This window comes from Chiloscyllium punctatum, chromosome 12, assembly GCF_047496795.1.
Source record: "Chiloscyllium punctatum isolate Juve2018m chromosome 12, sChiPun1.3, whole genome shotgun sequence".
Lineage (NCBI taxonomy): Eukaryota > Metazoa > Chordata > Chondrichthyes > Orectolobiformes > Hemiscylliidae > Chiloscyllium > Chiloscyllium punctatum.
In genome coordinates this window covers 20,037,101-20,051,349 of record NC_092750.1, presented here as the reverse complement: position 1 = coordinate 20,051,349, position 14,249 = coordinate 20,037,101, and the positions used below count along the sequence as shown (strand labels likewise).

General features: G+C 43.9%; 1 protein-coding gene across 6 annotated transcripts in view; it reads left to right on the top strand.

Annotated features, from left to right (window-relative positions):
* LOC140483656 (plexin-B1-like) overlaps window positions 1-14,249 on the top strand; it is a 255,061-nt gene that overhangs the window by 141,769 nt on the left and 99,043 nt on the right. For 3 of the 6 annotated variants that reach the window (XM_072582000.1, XM_072582001.1, XM_072582002.1), the window contains 2 exons: window positions 3,721-3,846; window positions 9,342-10,470. In XM_072582000.1, the coding sequence (XP_072438101.1) occupies window positions 3,824-3,846; window positions 9,342-10,470 (1,152 nt within the window). In that variant the 5' untranslated portion in view covers window positions 3,721-3,823. The remainder of the gene's footprint in view (window positions 1-3,720; window positions 3,847-9,341; window positions 10,471-14,249) is intronic. The other 3 variants (XM_072582003.1, XM_072582005.1, XM_072582004.1) reach the window with 1 other exon arrangement.

The following is a 14,249-nucleotide window of genomic DNA, read 5'->3' as shown; positions in this document are numbered from 1 at the left end:
TTTATCCACAAACTGTTTACCAGTTGAGGTTTGTACCTTTCTGTTCGGAGTAGTCACCAGATCTTCAGTTGGCATGGGAAAGTACAGGAAGGGTCTGAAATATTGTACCGTACAGGCAGGGACAAGTATTCTACAATAAGTATGGACAGTGCCTTTGGCGTGATTTTAAAAAAAAACAACCAAGGAATTTCACAGGAACACTGTCAAATAAAACTTGACGCAGAACCGCAGACTGAGATACTCTGATATCTGTGGTCAAAGCTTGGTCCAAGCGACAGGTTTTAAGGGTCAGCTTACAAGACAATAGAGAAGTGGAGAGGCTGAAGAATGAAAGAACCGAAGAGGTAGGGAAAGATTGGGAGAGGGAGCGAGTATATGAATCCGGACCAAGTGGAATCACTTTTTTGACCCTTGATCCTACTCCATCATTTGATAGATCATGGTTTGTTGGATTGTAGATATTTTCTTCTCAACCTTTAGAGATGTCCATCTAAATTGTGATCACTACTTTCCAGTGTACTCTTTATAGCCTTTGAATCCTTTTATCAAAGACCAAAGACTTTGAATATTTTTAAGGCAGATTTTAATGACCCTGCCTCTGCTGCTACCTAGGAAAGAGAATGGGCGGCACGGTGGCACAGTGGTTAGCACTGCTGCCTCACAGCGCCAGAGACCCAGGTTCAATTCCCGCCTCAGGTGACTCTCTGTGTGGAGTTTGCACATTCTCCCTGTGTCTGTGTGGGTTTCCCCCGGGTGCTCTGGTTTCCTCCCACAGTCCAAAGATGTGCAGGTCAAGTGAATTGGCCATGCTAAATTGCCCGTAGTGTTAGGTAAGGGGTAAATGTAGGGGTATGGGTGGGTTGCGCTTCGGCGGGTCGGTGTGGACTTGTTGGGCCGAAGGGCCTGTTTCCATACTGTAAGTAATCTAATCTAATCTAATCTAATCTAATCTAATTCCTCAGACTAACAATCCCTTGAGAGAAATAAATCTTCTGCTTCACCACCTTAAATTAAACACCACTCATTTTAAAATGTTCCCCGAGTTCTGTTTTCTCCCACAAGGGGAAACATCCTTTCAGCACCTATCCTGAAAAGACTCCTCAGAATTTCTTTGTCAGAATAAGATCAACCTTTTAATCTTCCAGACCTCAGTGGATCCAGCCTAAATCGTCCACTCTTTCTTTTGAAGATACATCTCAGGAGTCTGTCTTCTTTGCACTTTCTTAAGAGCTCCAGATACCATCTAATTATTTTTTTAAAAAAACATTTTTGCAAAATATGCCTTGTCCATAAAGTGGTTAAAGGTACATTCCAAAATATTTCAAACTGGACTTTTATGGAAATTTCAATAAAATACAACTAGTTTCAGTTGAGCACATTGCATTCTTAGATGCTTTAATCAATTGCAGGAATGCAAGCTGATTAATTGTGACATTTATTATAACCATTCAGTGTCAAGCATTCAGTCCAATGAGTTCTGTACGTTACCAATCCCTTGTTACACTGTGGCTGTGACCAGTGTCCTGAGCAACTGTGTCAAAATCTCTTTACTTTTATATTCTATTTGCCTGGCAAGAAACAACATTGCATTTGCCTTCCTAATCATTTGTACTTGCATCCTAACATTTTGTAATTCATATAACAGAACACCCAGATCACTCTGTCCCTCAGAGTTCTTCAATCTTTCTGCATTTAAGTACTATGCTGCTTTTACACACTTAATGCTGAAGTGGACAAGTTCACACCTTCTCACTTTAAATTGCATTTTCCAAACTTTGCCCCTCCATTAACTATACCTCTACTTGAAAAGTCCTTATGCCTGCTACATTTCATGTACTTACCACTGTCTCTACAATTTTGCAAACACACATTTGGTCCCTTTATCCACTTTTTTTTAAGCATTGATTGTAGATCATTGAGGCTCCATCACTGATCCCTGTGGAGAGGTGGCGATGTGAGTGCTTACATTGATCTCGTCATTAGAAGCACCCTGCCTTTAAGAGATGGGAAGGCTTGGGAAGGCTTGCTGTCTCTCAAAGGTAGCAGTCGTTCCACTTTTTTTGCTCCTCAAGTTGGATTTTCATGTCGTGGGTTTGTAAGTACACTGAGACTCCCATGGCATGCAGCTGTGTGGTAGATCTGAAGGCAAGGTCCACCTGGGTGAGACATTTTCTCCATGCCTTCTAGTTCCAAGCTCAGCCTGCACAGCCTGTGTGAACTTGTGTTTTCAAGGAGCTAGTTCTAAATTCTGTGTTACAGGACAGACCCTGGCTGAATTCTCTCAAATCTCTCTCTGTATTGCCATCTCTGTAATCTTCTTCAGCCCTGCAAAGCTCCAAGAATCCTTCACTCCTCCAATTGAAGAATCATACAGCACAGAAACAGACCCTTTGGTCCAACCAGTCCATGCTGACCAAGTTCCCCAAACTAAATTAGTCCTTTTTGCCAGCATTTGGCCCATATCCCTCTAAACCTTTCCTATTCATGTATCTGTCCAAATGTCTTTTAAATGTTGTAACTTTACTCACATCTACTGCATCCTGTGGCAGTTCATTCCACCTAAGAACCACCTTTTATGTGGAAAAGTTGCCCCTCAGGTCCTTTTTAAACATTTCTCCTCTCACCTTAAAAATGTGCCCTCTCGTTTTCAATTCCCCCACTGCAAGTAAAAGACCTTTACGATTTACTGTATCTATGCCCCTCATGAACCGCCATTAGATTATTCCTCAACGTCCTACCCTCCAGTGAAAAAGTCTCAGCCCATCCAGACACTCCTGAAATCCTCCAGTCCTGGAAGATCCTTGTAATACTTTCTCCAATTTAATAGTCTCCTTTGTGTAGCCATCTCCTAATGAATATATGCCTTTGGCTGGCCTCTACTGTAAAGTCTGAAATTCCCTTCTTCTCCTCCACCCTCTCCACCTCTTTCCTCCCTAGAGATATTCCCTAAAATCTGCTCTCATTCCAGGATATTGCTCATCTGTCTCAATATCTTCCTGTGTGACTCACTGTCAGATTTTGTTTGATAACAGTGCTTTAGGACATTATTCTATGTTAAAGGCACAAAACGTTGTTGAGATTTTCAAGACCTGCGTTTTAAATGGATGCTATTCTACCACAGTGCCTGCGCATTTGCAAAGCATGACAAATTTAGAATAAACTCGTTGATTGTTTTTACTGAAACCCCTTCTGGTGGCTGCAAAGTGCACAACAAGTTGCAGGAAGTGTATGTTTGGGTTGTAGCTGGCTGTGTCTGGGGAGTATGTGCCACAAGCAGCAACTGTAACAGGAGCACAGTGTTTCGTGAACTGTCATGATTGGCATCGGGACTGTGTGTTCCACCTCGATGTTTTAGTGCAGTCAGTGAATCTGGAGGACTCTCCATTTTATATTGATTCCCACAAAAACAAAACCACTTGGCATCGGTTTAAAGCAGCAGTGTAAGTGCAAGTTACAAATCCAAAAAGGGTTTTCTTGTGAGATCAATTGCACAAGTCAAGAGAGAGGCAATTATGAACCTGATTATTGTTTCATTGCATTCATTGCAGGTTCTGTTTTGGCTTGCATGCCTCTTGCCATATTCTCCTGACTTTGGACTCATGCTTTGAAGATGTTACAGGTCTTTCGGCTCTTTCTCTGTTGAAGATTTTCGTTTTGAGACTTGCTTGTTTTTTTTGTGGTTCAGGAAGCTAATTAAGCTCTGCATTCCTTATTGTGCAGGATCAGGTTGGCCACATTGTGAATTAGTGAGTCATTCACAGCTGTCAGCCTTTGACCTTGCTGATCATCTGTAACTTAGCAACCTACTGACTTAGTCACGGTGATGTTGGAGCTATGGCGATGGAGGTGAGTATACTTGTTCATCAGTGTCTGCACTTTCTGACTGAGAATATAGTGTTGGTCCCCTTATTGCTGCCATGTATCAGTTACACGTTGCAGTGTTTTAACAAAATTACATGTACTTCTGTGTGAAGTGCCTGACAAATTTTAAATTCTAGCACTGTTCATTGAAGGGGTTTGGTCTAGCAATATACAATTGTGACTGAGTCTTAGCCATGAGTTACCTGTGATAGAAGCTAAATAACATCTATAGAGCTACTGTCCATTGACTATCATCAAAGCTTTCTGCAGCTTTAGTTTTTAGCAAGGCAGCTTTCAAAATTCACAGATGCTGTTGTCCCTATCTTTTCTGACATTGAGTGGTTAGCTGCAGAGAAACAAATTTATTTGATTTTATTAGATTCCCTACAGTGTGGAAACAGGCCCTTCGGCCCAACAAGGCCACACGGACCCACTGAAGAGTAACCCACCCAGACCCGTTTCTCTCTGACTAATGCACCTATCACTATGGGCAATTTAGCATGGCCAATTCACCTGACCTGCACATCTTTGGATTGTGGGAGGAAACCAGAGCACCTGGAGGAAATCCACGCTGACACAGGATGAACGTGCAAACTCCACACAGGCAGTCACCTGAGGCTGGAATCGAACCTGGGTCCCTACTGCCGAGAGGCAGCAGTGCTAACCACTGTGCCACCATGTGTCTTGTCCCACTGCGGAATGAAGGAATTAAAATGTGAAATGCAGTGGTAGCCATTATGGGCCAGGCTTCTCACTGTCGGAGACAAGCTTGTTGATTTTAAAAATGCGTTCATTCTTGGGATCTGGACATTGCTGGCAAGATCAGCTTTTGTTGTTGATCCTGATATTTAATCTTAGCTGGGTTGTTTTCAAGGTCACTCCAGAAGGCTTTGGATCTTTCAGAGCAAAATGTTGCCCTCAACCAAATTTTGCAGACTGACGTGTTCAGAGGTACTAGATTTCATGTTAAGGGATGCACCAAAGTTAGGAGCAGCTCCATGGAGAGACACTGGGGAAAGGATGGTCCACCAAGGTACACCTTGGCTGTGCTCCTGAAAAGGAATGTACAGTATGGATGTCACAGTGAGGCACCTCAGAGAGGTGTATCCAGATAAGTTTATTTCTCTCACACTTTCTCACATCTTTAACATGAAATGTTTTGCCCTTGACCTCTATGCTTGACATGAAATGTAAATTGTAAATATTCAGACACTTGCATCAAGGCACCCAAGGGTGGAACATGGCATATGGAAATGAGTTGAATTTTGAGTTCCATAACTTCTAAGTGGAACATGGTTTGTAAAATGTACTTTACAAATTTGTGAATATTTTAATTTCGAATTGTCTTGAAAGAGGTTAAACATTCTCAATTGGTCAGAGTTTAACCTTGCGTTTTCTGAATTATTTGTGCAGGCCTCTGGATTATTAGACCTTTCATGTAACCACTGTGTGGTTGTATCTGTATGATGTTCCCTTTTTTTTTAATGCAACATGGAGATTTTAGTCAGTATCTAACACAATCGCTTTCAGCTGAGTTTCTCCAGTAGTTGTAGTTATTTCTGTTACACCATAGGTGTTCCTACACCACACAGATTACACCAAGAAAGCTGTTAGTCATTCCCACAATTAGATGTGATCAACAAGTGCTGAACTCACCACAACTATTCTCACATCCCACAAAGGAGTCAATCTGTAAAAAGGGGGAGAGCTCGAGTCTACATTTGCTCACCTGCGACTGGCTCTTAATTTGACGTGCAAATCATTGATATGTAAATTGGTTTAGAGTGAAATATTAAACCTTGCAGAATAATGTAAGAATCCTACAGCACAGTGTTGTGGAAGAGCTCTGGAGTCCTGGCCATTTTGTTTTCCTTAACCGACAGCGTTAACAACCTGATCCTGCACAATAAGGAATGCAGAGCTTAATTAGCTTCCTGAACCACAAAGAACAAGCAGGTCTCAAGACAAAAATCTTCAACAGAGAAAGAGCCGAAAGACCTGTAACCTGGGACATCTTCAAAGCACGAGTCCAAAGTCAGGAGAATATGGCAAGAGGCATGTTAGCCAAAATGTAACCTGCAATGAACCAGTAATCAGGTTCACAAGCCGTGATCACTTGCTGATCTGATGCTCTGACATTTGTGACATTCCAATTAGCTGAATCACTGCAATGAAGAATCACTGAAGTGCTGTTGGAGGTGTGGAGGTTGTGAAAAGCACCATATAAATCTGATATAAATGTGCAATCTTTACTATTGTAGGAATAGGACAGGTAGGAGAAACTGGTCTCCCACCTGTTGACTGCTTTCCATAGTATAGACCCATTGATGTTTAAAGGAACCAGCAACCAAATCCAAGTACTGCTGGTTTAGCGGAGCCGGTTTAGGTCACAAGTTTGCTATTGGCTGTGTATTTTCCCATTTAGTGCTCTAATTAGGAGCAGTTACAGGCAGCACGATGGCTCAGCGGTTAGCAGTGCTGCCTCTCAGCGTCAGGTTTGATTCCATCCTTGGTGACTGTGCAAACTCCACACAGATGTTCTCCCTATGTCTGCCTGGAGTTTCCTCTAAGTGCTCTGGTTTCCTCAAATAGACCAAAGATGCACAGTTTGGACTGTCTAACTTGCCTGTAGTGTCCAAGGATTGGGCAGGCTCAGTGAATTAGCCACGGAACATTCAGGGTTACAAAGATAGATTGGGGGGGGGGAGTTGGTTGGTCTGGGTAGGATGCTCTTCAGAGGGTTGGAGACTCGATGGGCTGAATGGCCTGCTTCCACACTGTAAGGATTCTGTAATTCTATGAAATCTGACTGTAGTGCATGTGAGAACTGGAACAAGTGGAGCTCTCCTTATTTTAGGGTAGCTGACTCTGGTTAGGTGTGGTCTGGAATGTTTCAGGAACTTCCTATTGTGATGATGCTACTCCTTTAACAAAGTTATGTTTTTTTAGATGAGATTAGATTACTTAGTGTGGAAACAGGCTCTTCGGCCCTGCAGGTCCACACCGACCCTCTGAAGAGCAACCCACTCAGACCTATTCCCCTACATTTACCCCTTCACCTAACACTGCGGGCAATTTAGTGTGGCCAATTTACCTGACCTGCACATTTTTGGACTGTGGGAGGAAACTGGAGCACCTGGAGGAAACCCACACAGACACCGGGAGAATGTGCAAACGCCACACAGACAGTTGCCTGAGGTGGGAAATGACCCCGGGTCTCTGGCGCTGTGAGGCATCAGTGCTAACGACAGTATCACTGTGCCGCCTTGGATTTTTTGCCAGGACGTTGTAAAGACTCAGGCTCCCAAATGTCTGGTGTTGATCTACTTAAAGAAGCTCTTAAGTTTTAAAAAAACTTGTACAATGAAAGGGGAGTGGCCAGTTCTCTCAGGTCAGCTTTTCTCTGGTTTGGTTTTAGCTGGCAGTCAGTTGTGAAACTGCTGGACCCAAAGAAGCAGGTCAATGTTGATTTTCTCTTTCTTTCTCTCTTTCTTTCTTTCTCTCTCTCTTTTTCTTTTTCTCTCTCTCTCTCTCTCCCTCTCTCTCTCTCTCTCTTTCTTTCTTTCTTTTCTTTTCTCTCTCTCTTTTTTCTTTTCTTTTCTCTCTCTCTTTTTTTCTTTTCTTTTCTCTCTCTCTTTTTCTCTTTCTCTTTCTCTTTCTCTCTGTCTCTCCCTCTCTCTCTCTCTCTCTCTATCTCTGTCTCTCCGTCTCTCTCTCTCTCTCTTTCTTTTTCTCTTTCTCTCTCTCTCTCTCTCTTTTTCTCTTTTTTTCTCTCTCTTTTTTTCTCTTCTCTCTCTCTCTCTCTCTCTCTCTCTCTCTCTCTCTCTCTCTCTCTCTCTCTCTCTCTCTCTCTCTCTCTCTCTCTCTCTCTCTCTCTCTCTCTCTCTCTCTCTCTCTCTCTCTCTCTCCCTTTTGTGCCAAGGGGAGTTTATGGGGATGGTTGCAAGTATTTGGAACAGCATCATTAAATTGGGATAATCCGTTGGGTTTTCGGATAGCTTACGTTATTTGGTATTCTGTTCTCTTTTGTGTTTCATTCGGTATTCTGTTTAGAACGAAGTAGTTGGGCCTGCTGCATCACTCCTGGAATATCTACTCTACACCTGCTTCAAACAACGAGCAAACTTAGGGTCTGGGCTACTTTCTTGAAATGTTTTGAGGAGTCTGGCCTGGTCTAAACACTATTCCCAACTGCCTTTCTCTTGTGCTTTTGCAAGTAATAAATGCAAGGGGCGGAAGAAATTAAAACAAACGTCCAATTTTTTTGCTGATGTAATAAGTCTGCTTCTGAGCAGCCTCTCTGTCATTGAAAATTAACTTGCAAAATCGTATACTTTTATTTTGAACTTAATTGCAAAAGTCACAGTTTCCTATGAGAAGGCATTGTTTCTGAATAACCATTCCTAGCAAGCTCCAGGGCAGAATCCCAGTGAAATGTTTCAGGCAAGTACCTGCTGTTGTCTGCTCACACCTGAGAACAACACCTGGCCACTCAGGACTCTCTCTTCTCTGTTGCTCACCATGTTGTTCAGGAGATGGATTTTTACTTCCTGAAGATGTCAGGAAAATGCTCGAGCCTTGACGATCCTTTTTTTTATGCAAAGGTCAGGGTAAGTTTCCTGTTCAATTCAAGTGTACAACTGTGGCTGATGGCAGGAGAATTGTAAGTTTCAGCTCGACTTGTCAATTATAAAAGGTCTATATTGATGGCAAGTGTGTCTGATATAGAAGAAAGAGACATTCTTGGGTCAGTATAGAGTTAGCCGCAATTTTTGCACACCCTTCTTTATCCAGCTTGGGAATCATGCGAGCCCTCAGGGGTTAGCATCAAAGCTAAATCCAGAGCATTGCTTCAACAACAATATTATGTACTTTAGTTTTAAGCAAAAAAGAATTCTTGCAAGTCTCTGCACAACTGAAAGATAGATAAGGGAGGAAGGACATTGAGAGGGGAACAGTTGGTGGCACTTTTGGAGAAAGGAGTGTAAGTGATATGGTGGAGATTGGGTAATAGGCTCCAGAGAGGAAGATTGAGTTCGTCAGTGGCTCTGCCATGGAGGTTGGAGGTGGATCTGTGAATGGATACTGTGATGATAAAAATACTTTTTTTTTTCTGAATGATGAAAGAGCTGAAAGCATCTCACCTATGAAAAGGCATTATATTTGCCATTTCTGATATCACTTGCCTAATTGTTATTATAATAAGCACAAAATGTCACCCTCCCTTTCTCACCCTCAGGCCTTTTCAGTCTGTTCTGCCATTGAACCAATCATGGCTGATCTATATTTTGACTCTAACGTCCATCTTGATGCCTTGACCCTTGGAGTCTTTTCTTTGCAAGTCGCAGGTATTGTCAATCTCGGTTTAGAAATTTTTCAGTTGAATCCCCAGTCTCGAGATCTTTGTCATTATGGAAGGAAAGAAGGTTCCAGATATCCACGGTTAATAAAGTAATCTTTTTTTTTCTGCTCTGTTACAGCACGTTGATCATGCGGTCTGGGAACGTCTTCCTTGCCATCGTTTTTCTAAGCATCTGCCGTGGGGACAAGTACATATCCTTCAGCAGGTCGGATGTGAAGTTTGAGCACCTGACCATTGACCCAGAGACTGGCAACGTCTACGTCGGGGCCGTGAACTTCCTGTTCCAGCTGACCTCGGAGCTGACCGACCTGGTGGTGCAGCCAACGGGGCCACAGAATGACAGCAAGGATTGCCTTCCGCCCGTCAACCCCAGTGACTGCCCGCACGCGAGGCTGACAGACAACCACAACAAGCTCCTCCTGACTAACCCCTACGGCGATGAGCTGATCACCTGCGGCAGCTTGTTTCAAGGAATCTGTGAGAAAAGGAGTTTGGGAAACATTAGCCGGGTCTTGTTCCGCCCGGAACGCCCGGTTGACACGCAGTACGTCGCTGCCAATGACCCCAACGTCACGACGGTAGGGTTGGTCGGCCTGTCCAAAGGCAAGACAGCCGTCCTGTTTGTAGGCCGTGGTTACACCAGCAAAGGTGCCGGTGGGATCCCTCCCATTACCACCCGCAATTTGGAGTTACAAAATCCACAGAGCCTGGAATCTCACCCCATTTTCTCCTACGAGGATACGGCAAAGTTAGCAGTAGCTGGAAGGCTCTCTGAGTACAACCACCATTTTGTCAAATCTTTTATTTACCAGTTTTCGGTGTATTTTCTGTTCTACCGGAGGGACCTCAAGTCCTCATCCAGAGAATACAAAACATACGTGTCGCGGATCTGCTTGGGAGACATGCACTATTACTCGTACGTGGAGGTACCGCTTGTCTGTCAGACTGCTGAGAAGAACTACAATTTACTCCAGGCGGCCTATGTCAGCCAGCCGGGGAAGGGCCTAGCGGAGGGGGCTCTCCAAACTAACGGGGAGGTCCTGTTCGCCACGTTCGCTGTTGGCCAGACAGCCACGGCAAAGGCAACGGAGGAGTCAGCACTTTGCATTTACACCATGAATCAGATTGATCAGATGATCAACCAGACCAGGGACCAGTGTTACACCAATTACGGGAAGGTGGGCGAGAAGGCTGAGGCAGCCTACATTGAGTATGAAGTCAAGTCCAGCTGCAGCGGATTAACTTCAGTGAGTCCTTTCATAATTCTAGACTTTAATGTTTCACAGTAGCAATAAAGGGAGTCCTGCAGTAATCCCACCTGCTTAAAGGAAGGAGTTGCTGTTCTGCCCAGGCCAGCAAATCCACCCTTTTGTAGCTTGACCTGTCACTTTAAGAAGGTTAAAAGTGTGTAAAAGAGGTTTTAAAAGAGGGAAAAATGAATGCCAGTCACTTCAGCAACCTTGGTCCGGGAAGTGTCAGAGCACCATACTGAAATGGCACTCTGCTTTTGCTGCAGTAGTTCTACAAAATAAATCTGTCAGACTCTAAATAGTGCAAGATTAAAAGCCACATTTAAATGTGCCCGACGGTGCAGCTGTACATAATTTAATATGTTTGACGCTTTGAGTGAGCGATGAAGGTGCAAGACATTTTCAGGATGAAATTTAAAATTAGTTAAACATAGCTTTTGGAATGAAATTTTAGATTTATTAACTACTGCATTTCCCAGTTAGTTTGAGGAGAAGAATGGTTAGAAATGCAAAATGTTCCAAACGTTGCAGAAATTGCTTTCAGTTGATTTGGATGTACAATGGCAATTCTACAGAAACATGCTGCAGTTCTGTTGCTGAATATTCGCACACTTGTGATATTTCCGATCTATACAGCGTTTCTATGTGTATAGCGGGCTGTATTCTATTCCATGCTCCTTGCTGTATCTTCTGGTTCCTTTTCTTGTTTCCTTGTCCCTGAGTACACATCCAGACCTAACTAATCTCGCACCTTGAGCACCAACAATAAACAGATTCTCATAATCGAACACGGAACAATTGAACACTGGATTCTGCAAAGTCCATGTGACCTGACAATATTCCTGCAATGGTACTGAAGTCATGTGTCACAGAAATAGCTTCGCTTCCCCTTGCCCCCTCCACCACCACCAGCCAAGTTGTTTTTGAACATCTATCAAACTGCATCCACTGAGCAATATGGAAAAATACCCATGCTGGTACACAAGAAAGAGGGTCAAATGCAAGCCTGCCCTATTGGTGTATATTGAACATCAATATGTTGTGATGGGAAATCTACAGTGCTATTAAGTAGAACTAGCTGAACAATCACCTTAGAGTTTGGGTCTGCCCAGGGCCACCCAGCTCTGACCTCATTACAGCCTTGGTTCAAACATGGACAAAAAGCTAAATTCCAAGGGTGAGGTAAGGGTGACCGCCCTTGACATCCGGCTGCATCTGGCTGAGTGTGGCATCAGGGAGCCCTGGCAATAATGCTGCTTGTGAAAGGGTGTTTGTGGATGTGGTGCCAATTGTGTTGGATTGTATCAGGCTTCTGGAGTGTTTGTTGGAGCTACATTTATCCAGGCAAGTACAGGAAGTATTCCATCCTACTCCTGAGTTGTGCCTTGTCGATGGTGGATAGGCTTTAGGGAGGCAGGATGTGAGTTACTTGTTGCAGGATTCCTCACCTCTGACCTACTCCATATTTGTATTCCCATTGCAGTCCAGTTCAGTTTGTAGTCTATGATAGCATGCAGGATGTTGCAGAGGATTCAACAATGGGAATGTCATTGAATGTTGAGAGACAGCGTTTAGTTTCTCTTTTGTTTGAGATACTAATTGCCCAGTGTGTACAGGTTTAAAGTTTTTTGCCCTTCGATTCTTTGTGTTCAGTCACTTCTTTAATGACCTTCCCTCTATCTTAGGGTGAGATGTGAGGATGTTAGCTGCTGATTGCAAAATTTGTAACTCCTCAGGTATTAAAGCTGTCCCATCCAAAAGCAGCAAGACCTGGACAGTATCAGGCTTGGGCTGGCCAATGGTAAGCACCAGATCCACGAGCATCCACTCCTTTCACCGATGCTTAGCAGCAGGTGTGTACCATCTGTACCTCAGAGATTCATCAAAGATCCTTAGGCAGCATTGTCAAACCCACAACCACTACTGTCTGGAAGGACAAGAGCAGCAGATACAGGGGAACACCAATGTCTGCAAATTCCACTCCACGACACTCACTGTCCTCCTCCCGGAGGTGATTATCTCTGCCATCTGAAATTTCTTTTACCATCTTTTCTCACAATCTGAATAACTGGGTGTATTTTCTATGTTAGTCAAAGATTCTTTTTTTTTCCTCATCCCTTCGTAAGGTTAAGGGACCCTGTCCCATCTCCCTGGTGGTTTGGAATTGCCGGTGGCCATGAGGTTATCAGGAGCTCCACTAAATTGTCACCTAATTGGATCAGCCAAATGCCTGATTCAGCTGTGGATTATTGTCACCGACACTGTCCCCCATTGGTTAGCCACTCTGGCCAGAAGACCAAAATGGAGCTTTTTCGAAAATTTAAGAAGATTAAGTGTATTTATGTAGTGTTCGTCTTCACCCCCAAATCTTCAAACAGCCAGTGAAGAACTTCAGAAGTGTACTGATTGCTGTCACTAAACAAAGGTTAAGACCAAGGAAAGCATTAAAGTTATACAAATCTGAGATTGGTGGTTCTAAACTTGCTTAGATGTTGACTGATGATCAAATGCATTCTTCAAGTGAAACACGAAAGGTAGCATTTGCATTCTGCCTTGCCCCAGAGTGTATGGCTGGGTGTGGGAAATAGCAAAGGGGCAGTAAGGAATGGGGAGTGGCCAACATGATAGCTATTCTCCACTCGTCCTAACCCCCAATGCCCCCTTTCTTTCCCAGTCCACTCCCACGATAGCCAAGCCCTGACACTGGTGGAAGTATTACTTCATTTGTCGATAAGGTGTGACGTTGGAAAATACTCAGCAGGTCAGGCAGTATCTGAGGAGCAGGAGAGTCAACCTTTCAGGAATGTGCAAGGATCCTGCCCGAAACATTGACTCTTGCTCCTCAGATGCTACCTGACCTGCTGTGCTCTCTCTAGCACCACACTTTATCAACTTTGACTTCTCCAGCGTCTGCAGTCCTCACTGTCTCTGTTACTTAATTTCTCACGGTAGTTCCATTCTCTCTCCCAGAAGGCCATCAATGCAGAAGCCCACAAAGTCTTTAAATCCGTAAATGCAACACCAGCAAGGGAGTAAATTTCCCAAAGTTTGTACACAGAGGTTACTGCGGTGCAGCAGATTTTGAGGAACTTTCATTCTGTAGTTTCAAGGGCATTTCCTTCTCAATCCAATGTCAGGTGCCCATTGGCCCCTAGAATGGTATCATATAGTTTTGTGGCTGGTCCTCTGAGCTGGAAGATGACAGATGAATTCTAGGTAATTATAGCATTATAATGACCAATTGGTCCTTACAGGAGGGTTGGTCAGGACAAGATACAAATTGACTGATTACTGTTGTGTGTGAGGGCATAGCCTTAGAGTAGATTAGATTACTTACAGTGTGGAAACAGGCCCTTGGGCCCAACAAGTCCACACCGCCCCGCCGAAGCGTAACCCACCCATACCCCTACATCTACGTCTACCCCTTACCTAACACTACGGGCAATTTAGCATAGCCAATTCACCTGACCTGCACATTTTTGGACAGTGGGAGGAAACCGGAGCACCCGGAGGAAACCCACGCAGACACGGGGAGAACGTGCAAACTCCACACAGAGAGTCGCCTGAGGCGGGAATTGAACCCGGGTCTCCGGCGCTGTGAGGCAGCAGTGCTAACCACTGTGCCACCGTGCCGCCCACGGAAGGGAAGACTTTTTGGAATGGAGATGAGGAGAAACCTGTTCAGTCAGAGAGTGGGGAATTTGTGGAATTCATTGCCACAGAAGGCTGTGGAAGCCAGGTCATTGAGTATATTTAAGACAGAGATAGAAAGGTTC